Here is a 17,122-nt window from a genome sequence, read left to right as displayed (position 1 = left end):
GTCATTAGCAGCTGTCATGACATTTCCCATGGGCCCTCAAAGGCACAGACTGCTGTGCCAAGATAATAAGCCAACCCCTCTATAAACGCCGGCACATTATATAGATTGATCGGAGATCATTGTGTGTGACGATGAAGATTTCAAAAACCTTTGTTTCAAGAAGAATTTAGTGCTTTAATTACGGGTTGAGGAGAGAGATACACAAACAGTCTTAAGAGATGTTCAAACATCAGTTTAGTGTAAAGACTTAGTATGTCATTTGTGGTATGTCTACATATGACATATGGTTTATCCAGGACTCTAAATAATGCATCAGTTACTTTCCATCAAATCGTCATGTTTTAGTGTTGTCTTCTATATGCTTTCATTGGTCATTTGGTATTAGTCATTAACTGAGGGATGGACATTCTTCCATATACGGTAGCTTATTCCCTTTAATTCAACATAGGATCATGAAAGCATTGTCTTAAGAATATGATTTTGACAACAACTACCAGGTAGACTCCTCAAACAGAGAGCTAGATATTGTTTATGGTTTGTCAACAGAAGCTGAGTAAATATTCTGTTGATTGTATTTGTAATATTGAAGATCCATAAAGCAGAATGTAGTTCAAAATGGTTATGAATCCATTACCCTTCACCTTCATCAGAAATATTTCTAGCTTTCTATCCACACCAGTACATTTAATTAGGGTCCAGAAATCCAATCTCCATCGGATTTATTCCAAATTACAATCGCATTTCACACGTATATAACATGACTGTCAATACTTGCTCAAGGTATTAGGCGAGGTTGTGATAACTGGGGGGAGGGGTTAAGTCGCTGAGGCTTTACCTTAATATATTGGAAAACCAAAACCAAACTGCTTATACACAAACAATCTTTTCAGAAAAGTGGACATGCAATAATAACATGTAAGAGTGACAGAAGGAAATAGGCCAGCTGAAAGAAAAATAAATTCTGATGACACTGCAGGAACTAAATACCAGTTGAGTTATTACTCCTGGCAGTGCTCCCTCGTGTGTTAGCAAGCTGTCCCAACCTGCTGGAGCCCAAATGCCATTGATTTGAGAGGAAATGTCCAACTGCGCTGAACTGTCAGCTCTGCACGTCATCAACAGTGTTGGTTTGTATCTATGGACAAAGAGGCACAGCTAAAAGTAGAAATCCTAAGCAGGGACTAAATGTGGGGGAAATCAATCTAGGCACCAGGGCTTTGATTGTGCCTCATCCCATGGCACACTCTCCTACCAAGGGATTGATCTCAGCTAAATTGGAATATCAGCAAAGTGTGCACAATGAATCATAACATACACAGTTATTTGTGTGTGTGTTTGTGTGTGTAGGGTGGGTGGGTGGGTGGTTAAACAGTTTTCACACACACACACACAAACATAAAAGCAAACTGACACAAATGCTGATGCGTGTGCACACTGATGTGCTCCCACACACTAAAACAAATAAGTATACATTATATTGTTTGAACAACACATCTAATTACTCAACAGTGTTTGCGTGGGTTATCATATATTTTCAGTGACAGTCATAACAATGTGTCATGCACAGAAATGCGTCACAAACACTATGAGTACATGGCATTGACATCGGCATAGCATTGGAGATTTAACATGTGAACATTTCAGTTTGACTACGATGAATGTTGATCAGTTGAGTCCTCATAAGCTCTCACAATTTTTTTCAAACTGATTTTGATGTGGTTCTCCTTCAAGAATTCACAGACAAATTCCTGTTGACAAATTTGTATAATTAAGTTAGATTAAGACACACATTTTGAAGGCAGTATCCTCTGGCAGTCAGCATAATTGCCATCCAATTATTGTTTTTATAATTGACAGCTGATTGTCTCTCATTTCAATGGAGCAACACATCTCTTACAATATAGTTAGTTATTCATTTCCTTTCATTTTTCTGGTTCACCATATTGTAAAAAATTATGTCTGAATGCCATTGTCTAGGATTTCCATTAAGTTTGCCATGACCATGATTGTACAGCTGAAATATCTTGAGATATATTTATTGCCTGAGGCAAAACAGGAAGTGCTTAAGTCTTCTCATGATCGGTCAATTAATTTTTTTATTTTTCTTAATAAGTTTACTAAATTGACTCACATTAACTTCCCAAGAGGCGATTTGCATCTTTTATTCTTTTATTCCATACATTTATTTATTTTTTGTCCCTAGCCGTATATGTTGCGCTTCAATAGTTAAGAGACAAATCCTATGATTTCAGGTGTCATTGACATAATAATGAGCTGACGGATTAGTAAAAGGTCACAACAGGGTGCACACGCACAACAACCCAAAAGTTTAACATCAAATCTAGAAGGAAAGTGTGTAAATTAAATATAGGTTTGACCGCAATTGTTTCTCTGTGTCTATCCCCCTCCACAGTATTTCATTTTTACTTTACATGTTTTTCAACATGGTTGCATAACTGCAAAGCATATCTAAAAACTCAGGCACAAATCAAGAAACAGTGGGGACAGATCTTTGAATTGAGGACAGAAGAATGAAGGACTGTGTGGCTCACAATGAGATGTTTCATACCTTCCTATTGTTGATGACTAATGCCTTGTCTAGCCTTCAAGCGGTGTGGCTGCTGAGAGGCCTTGAGGGCAAATAGACTGTACCACCGCATCCTGACGCCTGTATCACGGACAATTCACAAATCACATTTCTGGATAGCTCTCACAAAATGAGAAGGATTTGGTGGTAATGCAGCAACCAACACTGACCACCTTCCTTCTTCTTTGTCACTCTCCTTCTCTTTCTGTTTATTGGTCTTATTGCCGTCAGGCCTCTAGAGCTACGATTCCCTCTATCTTCCTTCACATTTCACTTTCTCTCACTCGCTCCTTTTGCTACCGCTGTTCAATGACAGTGAAGAGGACAGGTGCTCCCTTGTGTGAGGGGTGAGATGTAGTTTTCGCAGGGTGCTTGATGGATTAGTCAGCTAACTGTCTCAATTGCTCACATGGGTTGTCAGGATGGGTGTGTGTATGTGTGTGTTGTCGGGAGACATGATAGAGCCCAAAAGTAGATATTCTATTGTTCCACTCCAACCAGCCTAACTTGGAAGGATGGTTATACATCCATGCTCTCTCTGGGCTGTCAATCATAAACACCAAAATTGAGGGATGTAAGGGTTTAGGATCTCTCGTCTTACAGCAACACTCTCTTCTGACACCGTGGGCTTCTCCAGCTGTCTGTCTCTCTTCTATGCTGCTGCGTTAGTATTCATTCTTCACAGACAGGTGTTGTCACCATAGAGGAGCTCACCTCCTTCGCTCCTGATAAATTGCACCCATAAATACTTTGTTCTCTCTGTCTCCCTTTCCCCACAGTTCTTCATCCTTCTTGTCCTCATCTTCTTCCTGGAGATACTATCCATCATGCTCTTCTTTATCTACCAAGATCAGGTATGTTTATTGCTAATCACAATTCCATCACCATACTGTTTATTTTTGATAATAAATACATCTTTTCATTCAATATAGAAAAATAGGATGGAAGCATTTTATGTTATTTTACAAAGAAAGTTGACGTTCTAGAAATTCAAAAGAATTGCAATTTTAGATGGTTAGTAGTCCTCCTTCAACACATTTTGCTGGGTGTGTGGTTTGAATAAAAAATATTGACCATGCCTCCCATCCAAGTTATTTTTGTGAAAATATGGGTTGAAAATGTGCTTTAAATGTTTTCCCTGTGAAATAAACAAGTCAAGTTGAAAACAACAAAGTGCTGCCTTTTCAACATTAATATGTAATTTTTGTGCATCAGAGCATTTTTCAAGAGATTAATAATACAACTCATGGCATTGCAAATTGTATCCATCTTTAGCTCCCATGACAAGTTGTCCTCTAATGTATTGACCACATGCTCCATTATGCATGAATTGGGATTTTTTTGTTCCCCAAGGTCTGAGGCCAAGTCTGCCAGTGTTTGTATAGCCATGTCTCTCTTTGAAAATACCAAGCCTCTATGTTTGATAACTCCCCCATCCTTGTTTAGTGTATTCTCTTTGACACCGTAGCATTGTACCTTGTGTTGTCTTTTATCTGGCATTATGTAATATGCATGCAGCCTCAATTGGAAGCAGCAATCCATTCTGTATTTCCTTTGCAGTCTGTGTCTTGGTGTGTAATCCTATGACTGTTGCTGAATTGGCCCTGTCTCCTGGGCTCCCAGCCAATAGACTCAGTTCTCTTTCACTGCTATGAATGTCATCAACACTGAGGACTCAGTGCCTCCCTGGGTCTGTGTTCCAATGAATTGCGTGGGACAATCCCCCCCCCCCCCAACATCTACAAACACACACACTTTCAGAATTATTCAGTTACAACTCAATCTGCTCTTATTGAGCACATTGATTAGAAAATGAAAAAGAAGAAAGTAGAAAGACTTGTTTTCAGAAAAGGGTAAATTAGCAAGTCTGGTTGACATGCAGGAACTGCTTGATGGGAAGACCAATAGTGATCTTTCAAACCAGAGCACTCTCACTCATCAGAGAGATACAGTGCCAATGCCTAAAGTGTGTGTTCTTCATGTTCTATTTTGACATTTGTGGAAGCTTGTTTAATTTATACTGGACTGGATTCAGATCGTTATCCGCTTAATTTCAAGTGTGGGTGCTAGTCTGACCAAAAGAATGGGCACCTTTGTACCTTAACACTTGTGAACAGTACTTTGGAAGGGAGTTCTTTTTCCACATTAGGATGTGCAGGTTTTAAAAACACAAAAGGACATCATTAAACTGAATCACTACCTTTTACTTCCAAAAAAGAGTTGTAAATCAGTTTCATCTTTACACCCATTACCCCGCCACCCCCCTTGCCACCCCCCAACTCCCCAACTGATGGTCACGATTTAGGAATGGTAATTCTATCCTTAGGCTTATTTAAGGTAAGATCCGGCTCTTACAATATTATTAGTCTTGTAGCCTTGGTTTACTACACTGCTTCGCCTCCACTATTGGTCTGGATTTCCACCAGCTGTCTCATGTCACAAGCACACACATGCATGCACACTCACACAAGCATGCACACACATACAGACACATACAAGTGCACACACACACACACACACACACACACACACACACACACACACACACACACACACACACACACACACACATACATACATACATACATACATACATACATACATACATACATACATACATACATACATCAAACATACATACATACACTCAAAGAGCCAGCGGTTAACCCTCTGTGCCAGTCGTACAGCTGTGTCTGTGCCATCTCCATCTACACTAACCCCACTCCAGTTCTGGGCATTGGCCTGGCATTGATTACAGTAATACTACCAGAGGCTTCAGGCTCACAATCTGTTGCACTCTAATAGACCATAAAGGAGTTTTTTTCTCCCTGAGGTACTCAGAGTGTGGAAACATCTATTTTCTATTTAACATGCTGGGGTCATGTTTTCATAGGGAACACAGTATGGTATTTGATATTACTAAATAAAAAGGAAGTTGTCAGTAAAACTAAGTAAAAAGAGGTGTATTCAAACTATAAAAGCACTTTCACTGTTTCAGTAACACATCAAGCCTACACATCAAGACCTACTTTCCTGTGACTGTAATCAACTCTTTGTTTCGTTCAGAACTTTTTAAATTGTATTTATATATTAAAGTTCTCAAAATCTAATCACTAAAATCTAATCAAGTTAAGAAAAGAAGTAAAGTTAAATGACTGTAATGTGGACATGTATTTTTATTTTTTATTCTGACTCCTCAGCCACCCACCATGCCTTGGGATGAGTGTGTTTTGTTAATGGGATACTGTCTGTCTTTATTGCTTTCACACAACCCTCCAACATAGCCTGTATATGAGGAGTATAACACAATCATAGTGTATTGCATTGTTAGGTGTAAGTGGATCTATTGTCAATTTGTATTCTCCAAATAAGGCCTCTGAAGGTACAAGGCTACCATTGAGACCAATGTACTATATTACCGTGAGCATTTTCAATGTCTGGTTGGATGCAGGGACTGTCAATCAAGACACCTGACCTCTCTTCCCTCTGCAGATGGACGGGTCCTAATAAATAGGTGAAGGTGAGGTCATAGCGATGTAACAAAATGGTTACCAGTGTAACGATTGAGCTGTGGATGGGAGCTGTGTCTAAATGACAACCTTGTCTCCCAGACTGTTCCCTTCTGTCTTTTAAGTGGCATATGGTTACAACAAATAGGATTTCTGTCATATCTTATCCCTTCTCTGTAAGGTTTTCTATCTAAGATGGCTTCTACACCTGTTATGGTCAGCCAAGCATCACCCAGTTGAGTACTACACAATAGTGAGTGACAGGTTGTACACCACCACCCCATCCCTCTTGTTTCCCTTTCAATCATAATTTTAAAATTGGGCATTGAAGTAAAAATTGGCCTTCATGACTTCGACTAGATTGGAGACTGAGTTGTTTGTCTTGTGACAATCAGCATAGTTTCCCATGAAACTGTGGAAAATAATTGAAAAATGTTCATTGGATGTGAGGTGATTATACATTTATAAGTTATGCACAACAGAAAAGTAGTAATATCACAATTTAATTCATCTCCAACCTACTCTACATCGCTCTGCTCCCTTTAATCTGATTTGGCATCAACCGCCCCATTTGTTTAACCTCAGAAACTTTTTTACTGAAATTTGGGACAACCAATGATATCAGGGTTGTCTTACCCGTGCCTGATTACATTGTTTCTATTTTATGGCATAGAACTATCTGATTGGTGATGGTAAAATGTCCTACGAATCACATCGCTATGCCCATTATATAAAACTGACATCAATGTGACAATAATCTGAATGTTCCTAATACAGGCTGCATGTTTGATTGTTTTTGTACTTTTGTCATTAATTAAGCATTTTTTTTTGTGTAATGAAAGCTATTTAAAGTTAATTAACAAAAGGTTAAACAATTATCTGAGTGTTACGATTCAATGTCACAATCATGTTGAGATCACAACATAAAAGAACAATCAGGTAAAGCAAAACCATGATGGGAAAATCGCAGACAGGAAACGCATGTGTAAGGATTCCTATGAATAACTATGAATAAATATGAATGCATTTGAATATAGGAAGAAATGCAACACAAAGGGCCCCTATTTTGACTACTCTCACGGGGAGTAATTTTACACAAAGCGAAGATAAGAATGTGAGCAATTTTGGGCCTATTTGGGTCTTTGGCTATTGTTCATATTTCCTGTGTTGCAAAAAGTAAATAAAACAATAGTTTTTTTCTCAATATCATAAAATGTTCTAAATTATTGGTTTAGTTTTAGATTCGGTTACAAGGACTCAAATAGTATTTTGATTCAACAAAAGCAAACATGTTATGTATGTATGGGACAACAAACAAGGACAAGGATAATTGATCAAATTAAAGTATTCAAATAATTGTCTTAAAATGGTTAAGGTTTATAAAACAATTCCACAGCAGATGGAAAAACTATTGCCAAAAGAGCCTGGATAGTTGACTTATGAAGACATGTTTATGGCGTGTTAGCTGTATCTGGGCTAATTAAAATATGTGCTCAAAAGGGTCATCCAAAGGTATGTGTTCTCTTTGTCCTCAGTATTTTTTTTTTCTCCCGTGTAACTAATCTCTGTCCTTGTCTTTCTTCCCATTTATGATCAAATACATGGAAACATTACATGTGGGTAGCTGAATTGACGCTTCTCTTTTAATTTTGTCTTCCTTCTTTAGTACATTTTAGTCATTTAGCAGACACTCTTAGCCAGAGTGATAGTTATTTCCGCTAGCTCCTTCTCCTCCCTTTATGCCAAGATTTTCGTGCAATGCTTTTTAATCAGGGATAAGGTCTCCTTAATGTACATTATTTGGTGTACTTTTAGATGGCAGCAGTTTCCACATAGGTGTGAATTATTCACCTAGGTTTGTTTTAATCTCTTCTGTGTTGTACCATCTCTTCTCCTCATCTCCCTTGTGTGCACTCTCTCCCTCTCTTTCATTCTATCCATCTCACCCCTTAGAACTCTCTCTTAAAATCCCTCCTCTCTATATACCCTTCTCTCATTCTGAATAATTGATTGTTCATTCTCATGTTACCTGCTGTATTTGAGGGCCACTGCAGTTGCGAAGGACAAAATGCTGTAGACAGGGGAACTAAAGCTTTCAGAGATTTGTGGTGTCTAAAGTTGTAAAAAGGATTACTGGGTTATTTGTCTAATAATAGTCTGCTTAATATGTTGTTTTCAATATTATTTAAAAAATGGTACTTCAAAACATTTGTGTGATTCCAGTTTTATTTAGTTAGCAAATGTAATGTAGGGATTGGAAATAACCAAATTACCTTTCACATAATTGTACCCAGATGCACTGAATCTGGAAAACAACCAGATCAACTCTAAAGGCAAACTAGCCAAGTGCTGTAGTTCCCTGCCCTAGGGTCCAAAACAGAATGGTCTGTAGACAAATTGAACAAGGAGGGGAGAGGGAGGCTGACAGCAGGGTTGACAGGCATAGTTCCTCCTCTGGGTTGAGATTCTACTGAACTACATTATCCAGTCCCAGTGTTGAGAATAGGATTCTTAGTCAATGGAGATCATTGAGATCGATGTGTTGTTGACATTGCCAATGTGTGAGTAAAGTTAAACGGCGCACATTAGTGTGTGTGTGTGTACGTGTGTGTGTGTGTGAAAGAGAGAGAGAGAGAGAGAGAGAGAGAGAGAGAGAGAGAGAGAGAGAGAGAGAGAGAGAGAGAGGGGAAGAAAGGCTCTTTCTTTTTCTTTGACACCGTTTTTAAAATAATATTTTTTTTATAGTTGGTTCAATAAAGGTTATCAGTTATGGTCATTTGTCAATATGTCATTACAAATGTCCTACATGTGATAGTTTACCATTCTATTTCATGTTTGTTAACCTCATCAATACCTCTGCACATCCATGTATGTGTCTAATTGCACTCCAAATGAAATGTAGTTCAAATAGAGACAAGTCTCAACTGGAAACTCATGACAATCCATACTGCTCTAGTTCCCTTGAGCACCATCATTAAGTTAAATCTTAGATTAAATCTTAGATTAAATCTGGCACTTGCACAAACGTGTTTAAGAAAGGAAGAACAGAAGGAAGGTTGTATAAAAAAAAATGTTTTATCACTACCGAGACTAATACTGTACAGTTTATCCTCAAACTGGGCCAAGATGTGAAGGAGCAAAAAGTAGCCCCTGAGGGGTTTGTATAACACAAACCTTTAATGTACATATTTTCTTTGATTCCTCTCTCCCTGTCTGCCTTGTTCAGATTGACCACTATGCCCAGAGGGATCTGAAGAGAGGGCTCCATCTTTTTGGCACCGAGGGGAACGTGGGCTTGACGAATGCCTGGATGATTGTACAAACGGATGTAAGTTGCCTGTAGACAGGCTAGGTTTTACCTCTCAAAAGCCCAGCCTCATGTCATTTTTCCTTAGGCCCCTCTCAAATCATACATCCACATTCAAAGAGAAGGTCAGACTGGATAGTTTTCAGGCCCTGTCTTTAAATGTGTGAAAAATAATTTTACTGATGTAATCATGCTTGCACACATGATCATGCCACTTGTGCTACTTAAAGTGCCCCCTGGTGGTAAATTATTACAATTGGTAAATAAAGAAAACTTGGGCTATGAAAAAAGTGGCATACAAATGTATTGTTAGAAAATGGTCAAATTACATGTTTACTTCTACCACCGAGTGGACTTAAAGCGATGCAATATAATCTGATTTAGTGTGAAGCCTTGGGTCTTAAAATAGGTTACCAAAAGCTGCCGAAAGAGTGATCTGAGTTTGTTTACAGCTTCACTTTGATTTTGCTTTTCCATTTGTATTATTCATAGTCAGAAATCACCACACCAAAGTAAACACAAGGTGAGGAAAGATATTTGGATTTAGGAAATGGAACGTAACTTTCACGGTTGTGGTGAAAGTTGTTGGAAAACATCAAACGCTGATTCCATGCTGTGGGGTTTTTTATGATAGAGTGGACTACTTTTACATCACATGGAGATTGTGATGACTGGTTGTTACTTGTAATAAAGGACTGTGATGGGATAGAGGAATGTGTATATGAGAGAGAGATAGAGAGAAAAAAAGATAGAAAACAAAGATGGAGAGAAAATAAAACAAATGGAGAGAAACAGTTGGTGCGGTTGTGAGTGCACGGACTCTGGGACAGTATATGTTATTTGCTTGAGTAACTGTGCTGATAAACTCACCTGAACAATCACTGTCAGTGTAAGTTAATGAACCCCAGACTAAGAGAGAGATTGTGTGTGACATTTCTAGCATAAAAAATAAATCCTTTGTACTCCTTTGATGTTGTATCTATCTGTTTTGCAGTTCCGGTGTTGTGGTGTAACCAATCATACGGATTGGTTTGAGGTATATAATGCCACACGTGTGCCAGACTCCTGCTGCTTGGAGTACAGTGACAACTGTGGTCTGGATAACCCAGGGACCTGGTGGACTGCAGTACGTACACATACACACAGACAGACTAACAAACTAATTGAAAAATGCTTTTTTTGCAGCACAGCATAGAGCTATGGAAACATTTTTGGGCCAACTGTTTCTGTTTTTCATATTTGGTTCTGTGTCAGAATCATGGCAACAGTAGGGGGTGGGGGAGCAAGTGAATTAAACCCTATTCATTTGGTGAGAAATAGTGAAATGCTTTTCTAAGGCCGTGAGTCCTTGAAATACTTCAATATCTGTCTACATTTCTCCTCAGCAAAAACTGGAAAAACTGGGCAGATATCAAGTGTTTACAAGCTTTGGTTCTGTCTTTTGGAACCTGGATGTCAAAGCTAAATACATTTCTCCAGGTCATATTTTGACACTCACATTACTTTCTATGGCAACACCACATATCACAACATTTTTGCTTCTCAGGAAATGTATTCTCTTTTAACAGGAGATCAAGAGAAATATCTATATATTCAATTTTATCATCTCATTAATAATAATCCTTCTTTCATGATGTACAACGGTCTATGGAAGTTCAATTAAGGTCATTAATAATTTGGGATGTTCAGTAAACCGTTTGGCGACAGAGGGCCTCAGTGGAGGGGCTTGAAATTCACTTCTGACCATGAAAAATTAAGCTTGCTTTCTTGTCTAAATGATGTCCCAACACACTTCTGTAGTACTGTGTGCAAGTTACTCCTAATCGTTAGTGCAAACATAGACAAGGGGGAGGAGAAGACACTTTACCGTGGATGAAATAAAGAAATCCTAGTCAAGGGCCTTCTTCTTAGATACAAATTTTTTTTTTAAAGTATAGATATTAAAATATTGAGGTTTTCATACAACAGACTTCACTGGTTTAATTAGTAGAACATTCAGCTAAGCCAGTGTTCAAAATGTTGATTATAATTGTACTTTTGTGATCATTGTAGAATCAAACTACCCATATAACCGAATCATTATTGAATCACTTGAATACTTTAAAACCTTGTGTTTATTTGAAGTGAAGGTAATATATTGAATTGTATCTATATTCTAATGTATTCTTTTCTGTATCTTGCAGCCATGTTATGAGCGAGTGAAGGATTGGCTAAATGAAAACCTGGTGGCACTTTGGATATTTGCTCTGTGTACTGCTCTCACTCAGGTACATAACAAGAATAATACAGCAGCTACATTCAAAACGACTAATACAGCAGCTACATTCAAAACAAGAGTAAAACAGCAGCTACATTCAAATCAAGAAGGTTCAACAGCAGAAGTGATGGGTGATTTGATGTCCATTACATGGATTATTTGTCTCTAATGTAATCTCTGTTTCATCTCTACAGATTCTTGGCTTGGTGTTCTCAATGACCATGTTCTGCCAGGCTGTGAAAGTGGAAACCTTCTATGCCTAAAACCTGGTCGTAAAAGAGAATTGGATTGATCTCAAGGTGGGATATAGACCTACCCTTTTCCTTCCAAAGACTGCTTTTTTTCCGACCCTTGTCTACTCTGTGACACTCAATTTGTTGCCTTGCCGACCTACCCTTATGTTACAGTCCACAACATTTCTGTAAATGTTACGCAGCAACACTAAGTCAATTTAATTATTGGGCTGAGGTATACAGTAGGCTACTCTATGTAAGATTGTACATTCAGTTTTGTGATCAACATACAGGATTACGAACATATATAGAAATGTGATTCTTTTTCTTAAAGATATATTAATTTTTATTTATTCTGAAAACGTTATGATGTAAGTGTTTAAAAAAAGGAAGCTAAGCACCATGCAAGTATGTGTGCATGGTTCTGACAGGTGTGGTGTTGATTAAATGTTTTGGCTCATAACAAGAATCTTGCCTGAGTATAACTCTGTTCATGAGAAATGAATATAGCCCGTACTACGGTGGCCCTGAAATGCAAAACACAACGGCAAATAGGAAACACAACGGCGAATAGGAAAACACAACGGCAAATAGAAAAACACAACGTCAAATAGGAAAACACAACGGCAAATAGGAAAACACAACAACATTAACTTCTGACGGAAAAGGTAGGGCCTCCAGCAGAAGTCGGACCCTCCTGATTGGACAAAACGGACTGTCTGTCTTTTAACAGGAAGGAGCTGTGAAAAACATGAACAGCACCTGTTTGATTGGTTTTCGACGGGACAGACAGCAGCACCATCTCGATTTACTGACATTTTCGGTATAGCCTACTAACACATATTATCAATTGGTTACTGGTGTGTTGCATCATGTTTATGTCTCATACCTTATTAACATTCATGTATTACATGATTAACCTATAACAATAGGCAGCCATATTGCGAAGCAGAGCTAGAAATAGAATAGGTTGTAGCTGTATATCTTTCGACTACACTTGCAAAATCTGCGAGTGGACTAATCTCGAATAGACCAACTATTTATTTGTAAACATTCGGGATGCGCGCGCGACGTGGTTGCAGAAAACCAAGAAAGGATAGCATTTTAAATGGCAAAAGGACCACACGGATAATACAAATAGTTCGATTTAAAAAGACCAAAAAGGTCGAGGAGGACAGCCTTCAAGAGAAAAAGCGATTACCCATTGATCTATCGCATCAGAATTTTGATTTGGGTCACGAAAGTCTTGAAATTTGAGTGAGAATGTCGCCCGGTACAGACCACATAGTCGAGTAACCATGTCTTCACGTCATGTCACAAAGTTCATAATTTTACAGTTTTACAGTCAATTTTACATCAAAAAAGTTGAACAGGGCAGCTTTCAAGATACATGCGAATTGTGCTTTTAGCCAGCTGGTCCGATTATTTTTCTGATTTGTTTAAACTGGCAATCTGAGTGAGACTGTCCCCGTTACACTGTTTTGATGTTAGCCTCAGTCAGACTCGCTCACTGGCAGTGTGCACAATGTTGTATTTCACTCCATTATACACGAAAAACGTCAGGGAGGACTGCCTAATGTAGACACAAGCCTGATGAAGATAGCCAGCATCTTGGATTTCTTTAACCGAGTCTGTTTCATTCGTCATTTGCCGGAGAAAGCGACCTCCGTTAGCCAGGCTAGTTTTGCCCGATCGATCACTTGGTCAGGCTATTTAAGGGTATCGGGCTCAAGTGACTTTTGTGCATAGATAAGTGAAACGTAAATGTATTGGTCCAAAGGCCAAGAGCCTCAAAAAGTTTATATCAAGCCCTGCAATCCAGTGGCCAGAGATATATGATGACCTGATCGACACTCCAAAGCTGTGTCTACTACCGCGCACTTGTGTACTTCGAGCACTGACTTTCAGTGCTTAGGGCGCTTCACTCACAAAACCAGAAGAATTCAGTGCACTGAAAGTACCCGGATGGTGCACCGCAAACGGTCCAAAAAAACAGTGTACAACGATGGACACTACTCGCCCTAAACGGGCGCCATCTTGGCTACGTAGCGGGAAAGGAGGAGCCCTTTCGGCAGTTTTTTCCACTTGAGTGGAAAAGCGCGTTTATTTTGGCAGGTTTTGCGGGTGTGGCGAGCAGATTTGCGTCCGTCACTTCCACCAAGTGTTTAACGTAAGTGTTCCGTTTATTACTTATCAGCGACAGAGTGCACTGAATATGTAAGTGCACTGTTTTGCAGGGAATTGTATTGCGGTGTACTTCATAAAGTGCGCGGTAGTAGACACAGCCCAAGTGTAATAGACCGGGGAGAAGTTCGTCTTTTGCAACTGACATGCGCAGTTGAGCCTGCTTGACAGTTGTGAGACGTAGGGTGATAATTATGGAAGCAAATCGTGACCAAAATTCAATTCAAATAGTTTTCGATGGACTCGAACGGGATGTGGATGGTTGGTCGTCCCCGTCCCATTTGAGGCTCCACAGCATCCAGCCGTTCCAGGACTGAAGAGAGGTTTACTATGGCAACCTCATTAATGTGTACGTCTGTGACGGCAGAGTATGCAGCCAAGCTCTCTGTGACTTGTTCTACTCGGTCACGGGCATCAGACTCAGATATTTATTAGTTTCTACCAGCTCAGCTAATTATATCAGTGTCTGCACAATTTGAGGGAGCGCCATGATCTGTGATGCGTCCTCTAAAGACCCGGCAATTCAATCAATTTCCCGGCACATTTGCCATGTAATGCAATGCGTATGTGCACACCGCACCCTACCGAACAAGATGGGTAGCTCGGTCAGCAGGGAGCTGAAGAAGAACGGCTACTGACGTCACTCTACTGCGCCGCTCAGAATGCATTTTCGTTTTCGAATTATGGGCAGTTCTTTGCGGGCAGAACATGAAAATGAAAATGCAATGTCCGCTCTGTTTTTTTTTGATTATGGCATAACATGTGCAGTCTTGATGAAGAAAATGCAAATGCAAATAGGATGATTGATTACTAATTTTATTTATGAGTCAAATAATGCAGCCACATTCTTAAAATGAAAATGCATTTCTGGAAATGCATTTGAATTTGAATTGTGGTCACGATTTTGCAGCCACGTTCTGAAAATGAAAATGCATTTCTGGTAATGCATTTGAATTTGAATTGTGGTCACGATTTTGCAGCCACGTTCTTGAAAATGAAAATGCATTTCTGGAAATGCATTTTCATTTGAATTGTGGTCACGATTTTGCAGCCACGTTCTTAAAATGAAAATTCATTCCTGGAAATGCATTTTCATTTTCAAATTTTACATTTCAAATTGAATTTTGGTATCTATTTGCTGGGGCATATTTTGAAAATTAAATTTCAAATGTCTTTTTCGTTTTCATTTTAATTAAGTGAAAGAATGAGCAGTCTTAAGGAAGAAAATTAAAATGCAAATAGGGTGATTGATTACTAATTTCATTTATGAGTCAAAAAATGCAGCCACATTCTTAAAATGAAAATGCATTTCTGGAAATGCATTTTCATTTGAATTTTGGTCACAATTTGCTTCCATAGATAATTGGTCTTTGCCGTTGTGTTTTTCAATTCGCCGTTGTGCTTTTCTATTTGCCGTTGTGTTTTCCTATTTGCCGTTGTGTTTTGCACTTCAGGGCCACCGTACAATCCACTATAGGCTACTGTGGCACAGTTCACCTTGACGTTTGTGTATGGATATTGCATTATTTTATTTTTTTACATAATAAAGATTTCTTTGCAAACTTAACCTTAAACGTAGCAAGAAATTCCTATTCGGAATTTTGAATAATACATTTCTATTACAATTCACATTCAAGGTGCCTTGATTCAGCTTCGAGTCATCTTCAGTCTTTACTTTATTATACATTAAACATAAACTCTTCACTGTAACCTAGATAGACTTTGCGTGTTCAAATAGTCCAGCAGTAGCCTATTACATTTATTATTATATAATTCCATAATTTGGAATTATATAATTACAAGACTGACAAGCAGTAGGCCTAAATCAGAACTGTGATCTTCCCAAGTAGTGTTTACTTCATCAAATAAACTTTGTTTTGTTATACACTGACTGCAGATTAGCCAAACCGTTATATACCCTCGATTGATTTGACAATACACTTGCCTCGTCCTAAAATGTTAGATAGCCTACGTGCTTTTGATAGGTCGGCAATGGAAACTTCAAACATTTCTATATCTGAAACAACCAATAAATACAGTCAATAAACAACAAACTGATGAATATGATCATTATTATAACCGGAATGCATGGTTGAAATAAGGACCATGTTCATCGGGGCCGGGTGGAGGTTGGCTAAGGGCATTTAAAGTGAAATTAGCATTACATAAAATTAGCACTATACTATAGCCTATTTCTAGCCTTTGCAGACCAAAGCCATTATTCTAGCATTATCTAGGCTGTCCAGGCATCTGGTTGCAATGAAGACAAATCACGTAAGCCTACTTTAAGAATATTACAACATAGCCTATTTCGGAACGTGTTCCAACTCCTCCCTCCTCATGTTTGCCACAGCTTTACATTGTCTATGAGACCCCATATCTATGGCTTCTTGAGTTCATTCCCTTCTCTGCCGACCTCTCTTTTCCCTTTCACTCATCTGATTCATAATTCATACCCATGTTCGCCAGCTTTCTCCCTTCCCGCTCTTGATCAATAAAACATAACTGCGCTGCGCTGCGTTCACTCTCCCTCACCTCTCGATCCCATCGCCTCGTCTCTGAAACAGACGCCGGAGCGTTTGCACAATAAAACAGTGTTGACTGATTTTCTGAGAAACCTGACAGTGGTTGTATGCAATCAATCATACGCATTAGATAATGCAAGGCAATCTATGGCCATTGTAGCATATAGTGCTGGCAAAGTAGCCGATTGTACAAAAACCTCTTTGATGCAACAGCATAGGCCTACTATTCAGCAAGGGCATAACTAAAGCTAATGATCTAAACAAATCTGCAGCACCTGAATAGCAGTCAACACACCTCACTGATAGGACTGACAAATATCACCTTCCAAACAAATAACTGTGATGGATACTTTAAAGACAGGCATACAGTTACAGGATGACTGCTATTTGTCTGTTGCCTAAGATTAAATGCAAAATAATATATTGTTCATTTGTTGGTCAACCCCTGAGGCCTCCTTTAAATCAAATCAAATCAAATTTATTTGTATAGCCCTTTTTACACGCAAGCATGTCACAGAGG

The 17,122-nt window shown here is 38.8% G+C and overlaps 1 protein-coding gene across 2 annotated transcripts in view; it reads left to right on the top strand.

The window, feature by feature from the left end:
• tspan4a (tetraspanin 4a) overlaps window positions 1-12,272 on the top strand; it is a 43,580-nt gene extending 31,308 nt beyond the window's left edge. For both annotated transcript variants that reach the window (XM_047042190.1, XM_047042188.1), the window contains 5 exons: window positions 3,367-3,441; window positions 9,323-9,424; window positions 10,398-10,529; window positions 11,587-11,670; window positions 11,855-12,272. In XM_047042190.1, the coding sequence (XP_046898146.1) occupies window positions 3,367-3,441; window positions 9,323-9,424; window positions 10,398-10,529; window positions 11,587-11,670; window positions 11,855-11,923 (462 nt within the window). In that variant the 3' untranslated portion in view covers window positions 11,924-12,272. The remainder of the gene's footprint in view (window positions 1-3,366; window positions 3,442-9,322; window positions 9,425-10,397; window positions 10,530-11,586; window positions 11,671-11,854) is intronic.
• Window positions 12,273-17,122: the final 4,850 nt, after the last annotated feature.

This window comes from Hypomesus transpacificus, chromosome 19, assembly GCF_021917145.1.
Source record: "Hypomesus transpacificus isolate Combined female chromosome 19, fHypTra1, whole genome shotgun sequence".
NCBI classification, from domain to species: Eukaryota; Metazoa; Chordata; class Actinopteri; order Osmeriformes; family Osmeridae; genus Hypomesus; species Hypomesus transpacificus.
This window is presented reverse-complemented; position numbering and strand designations above follow the sequence as displayed.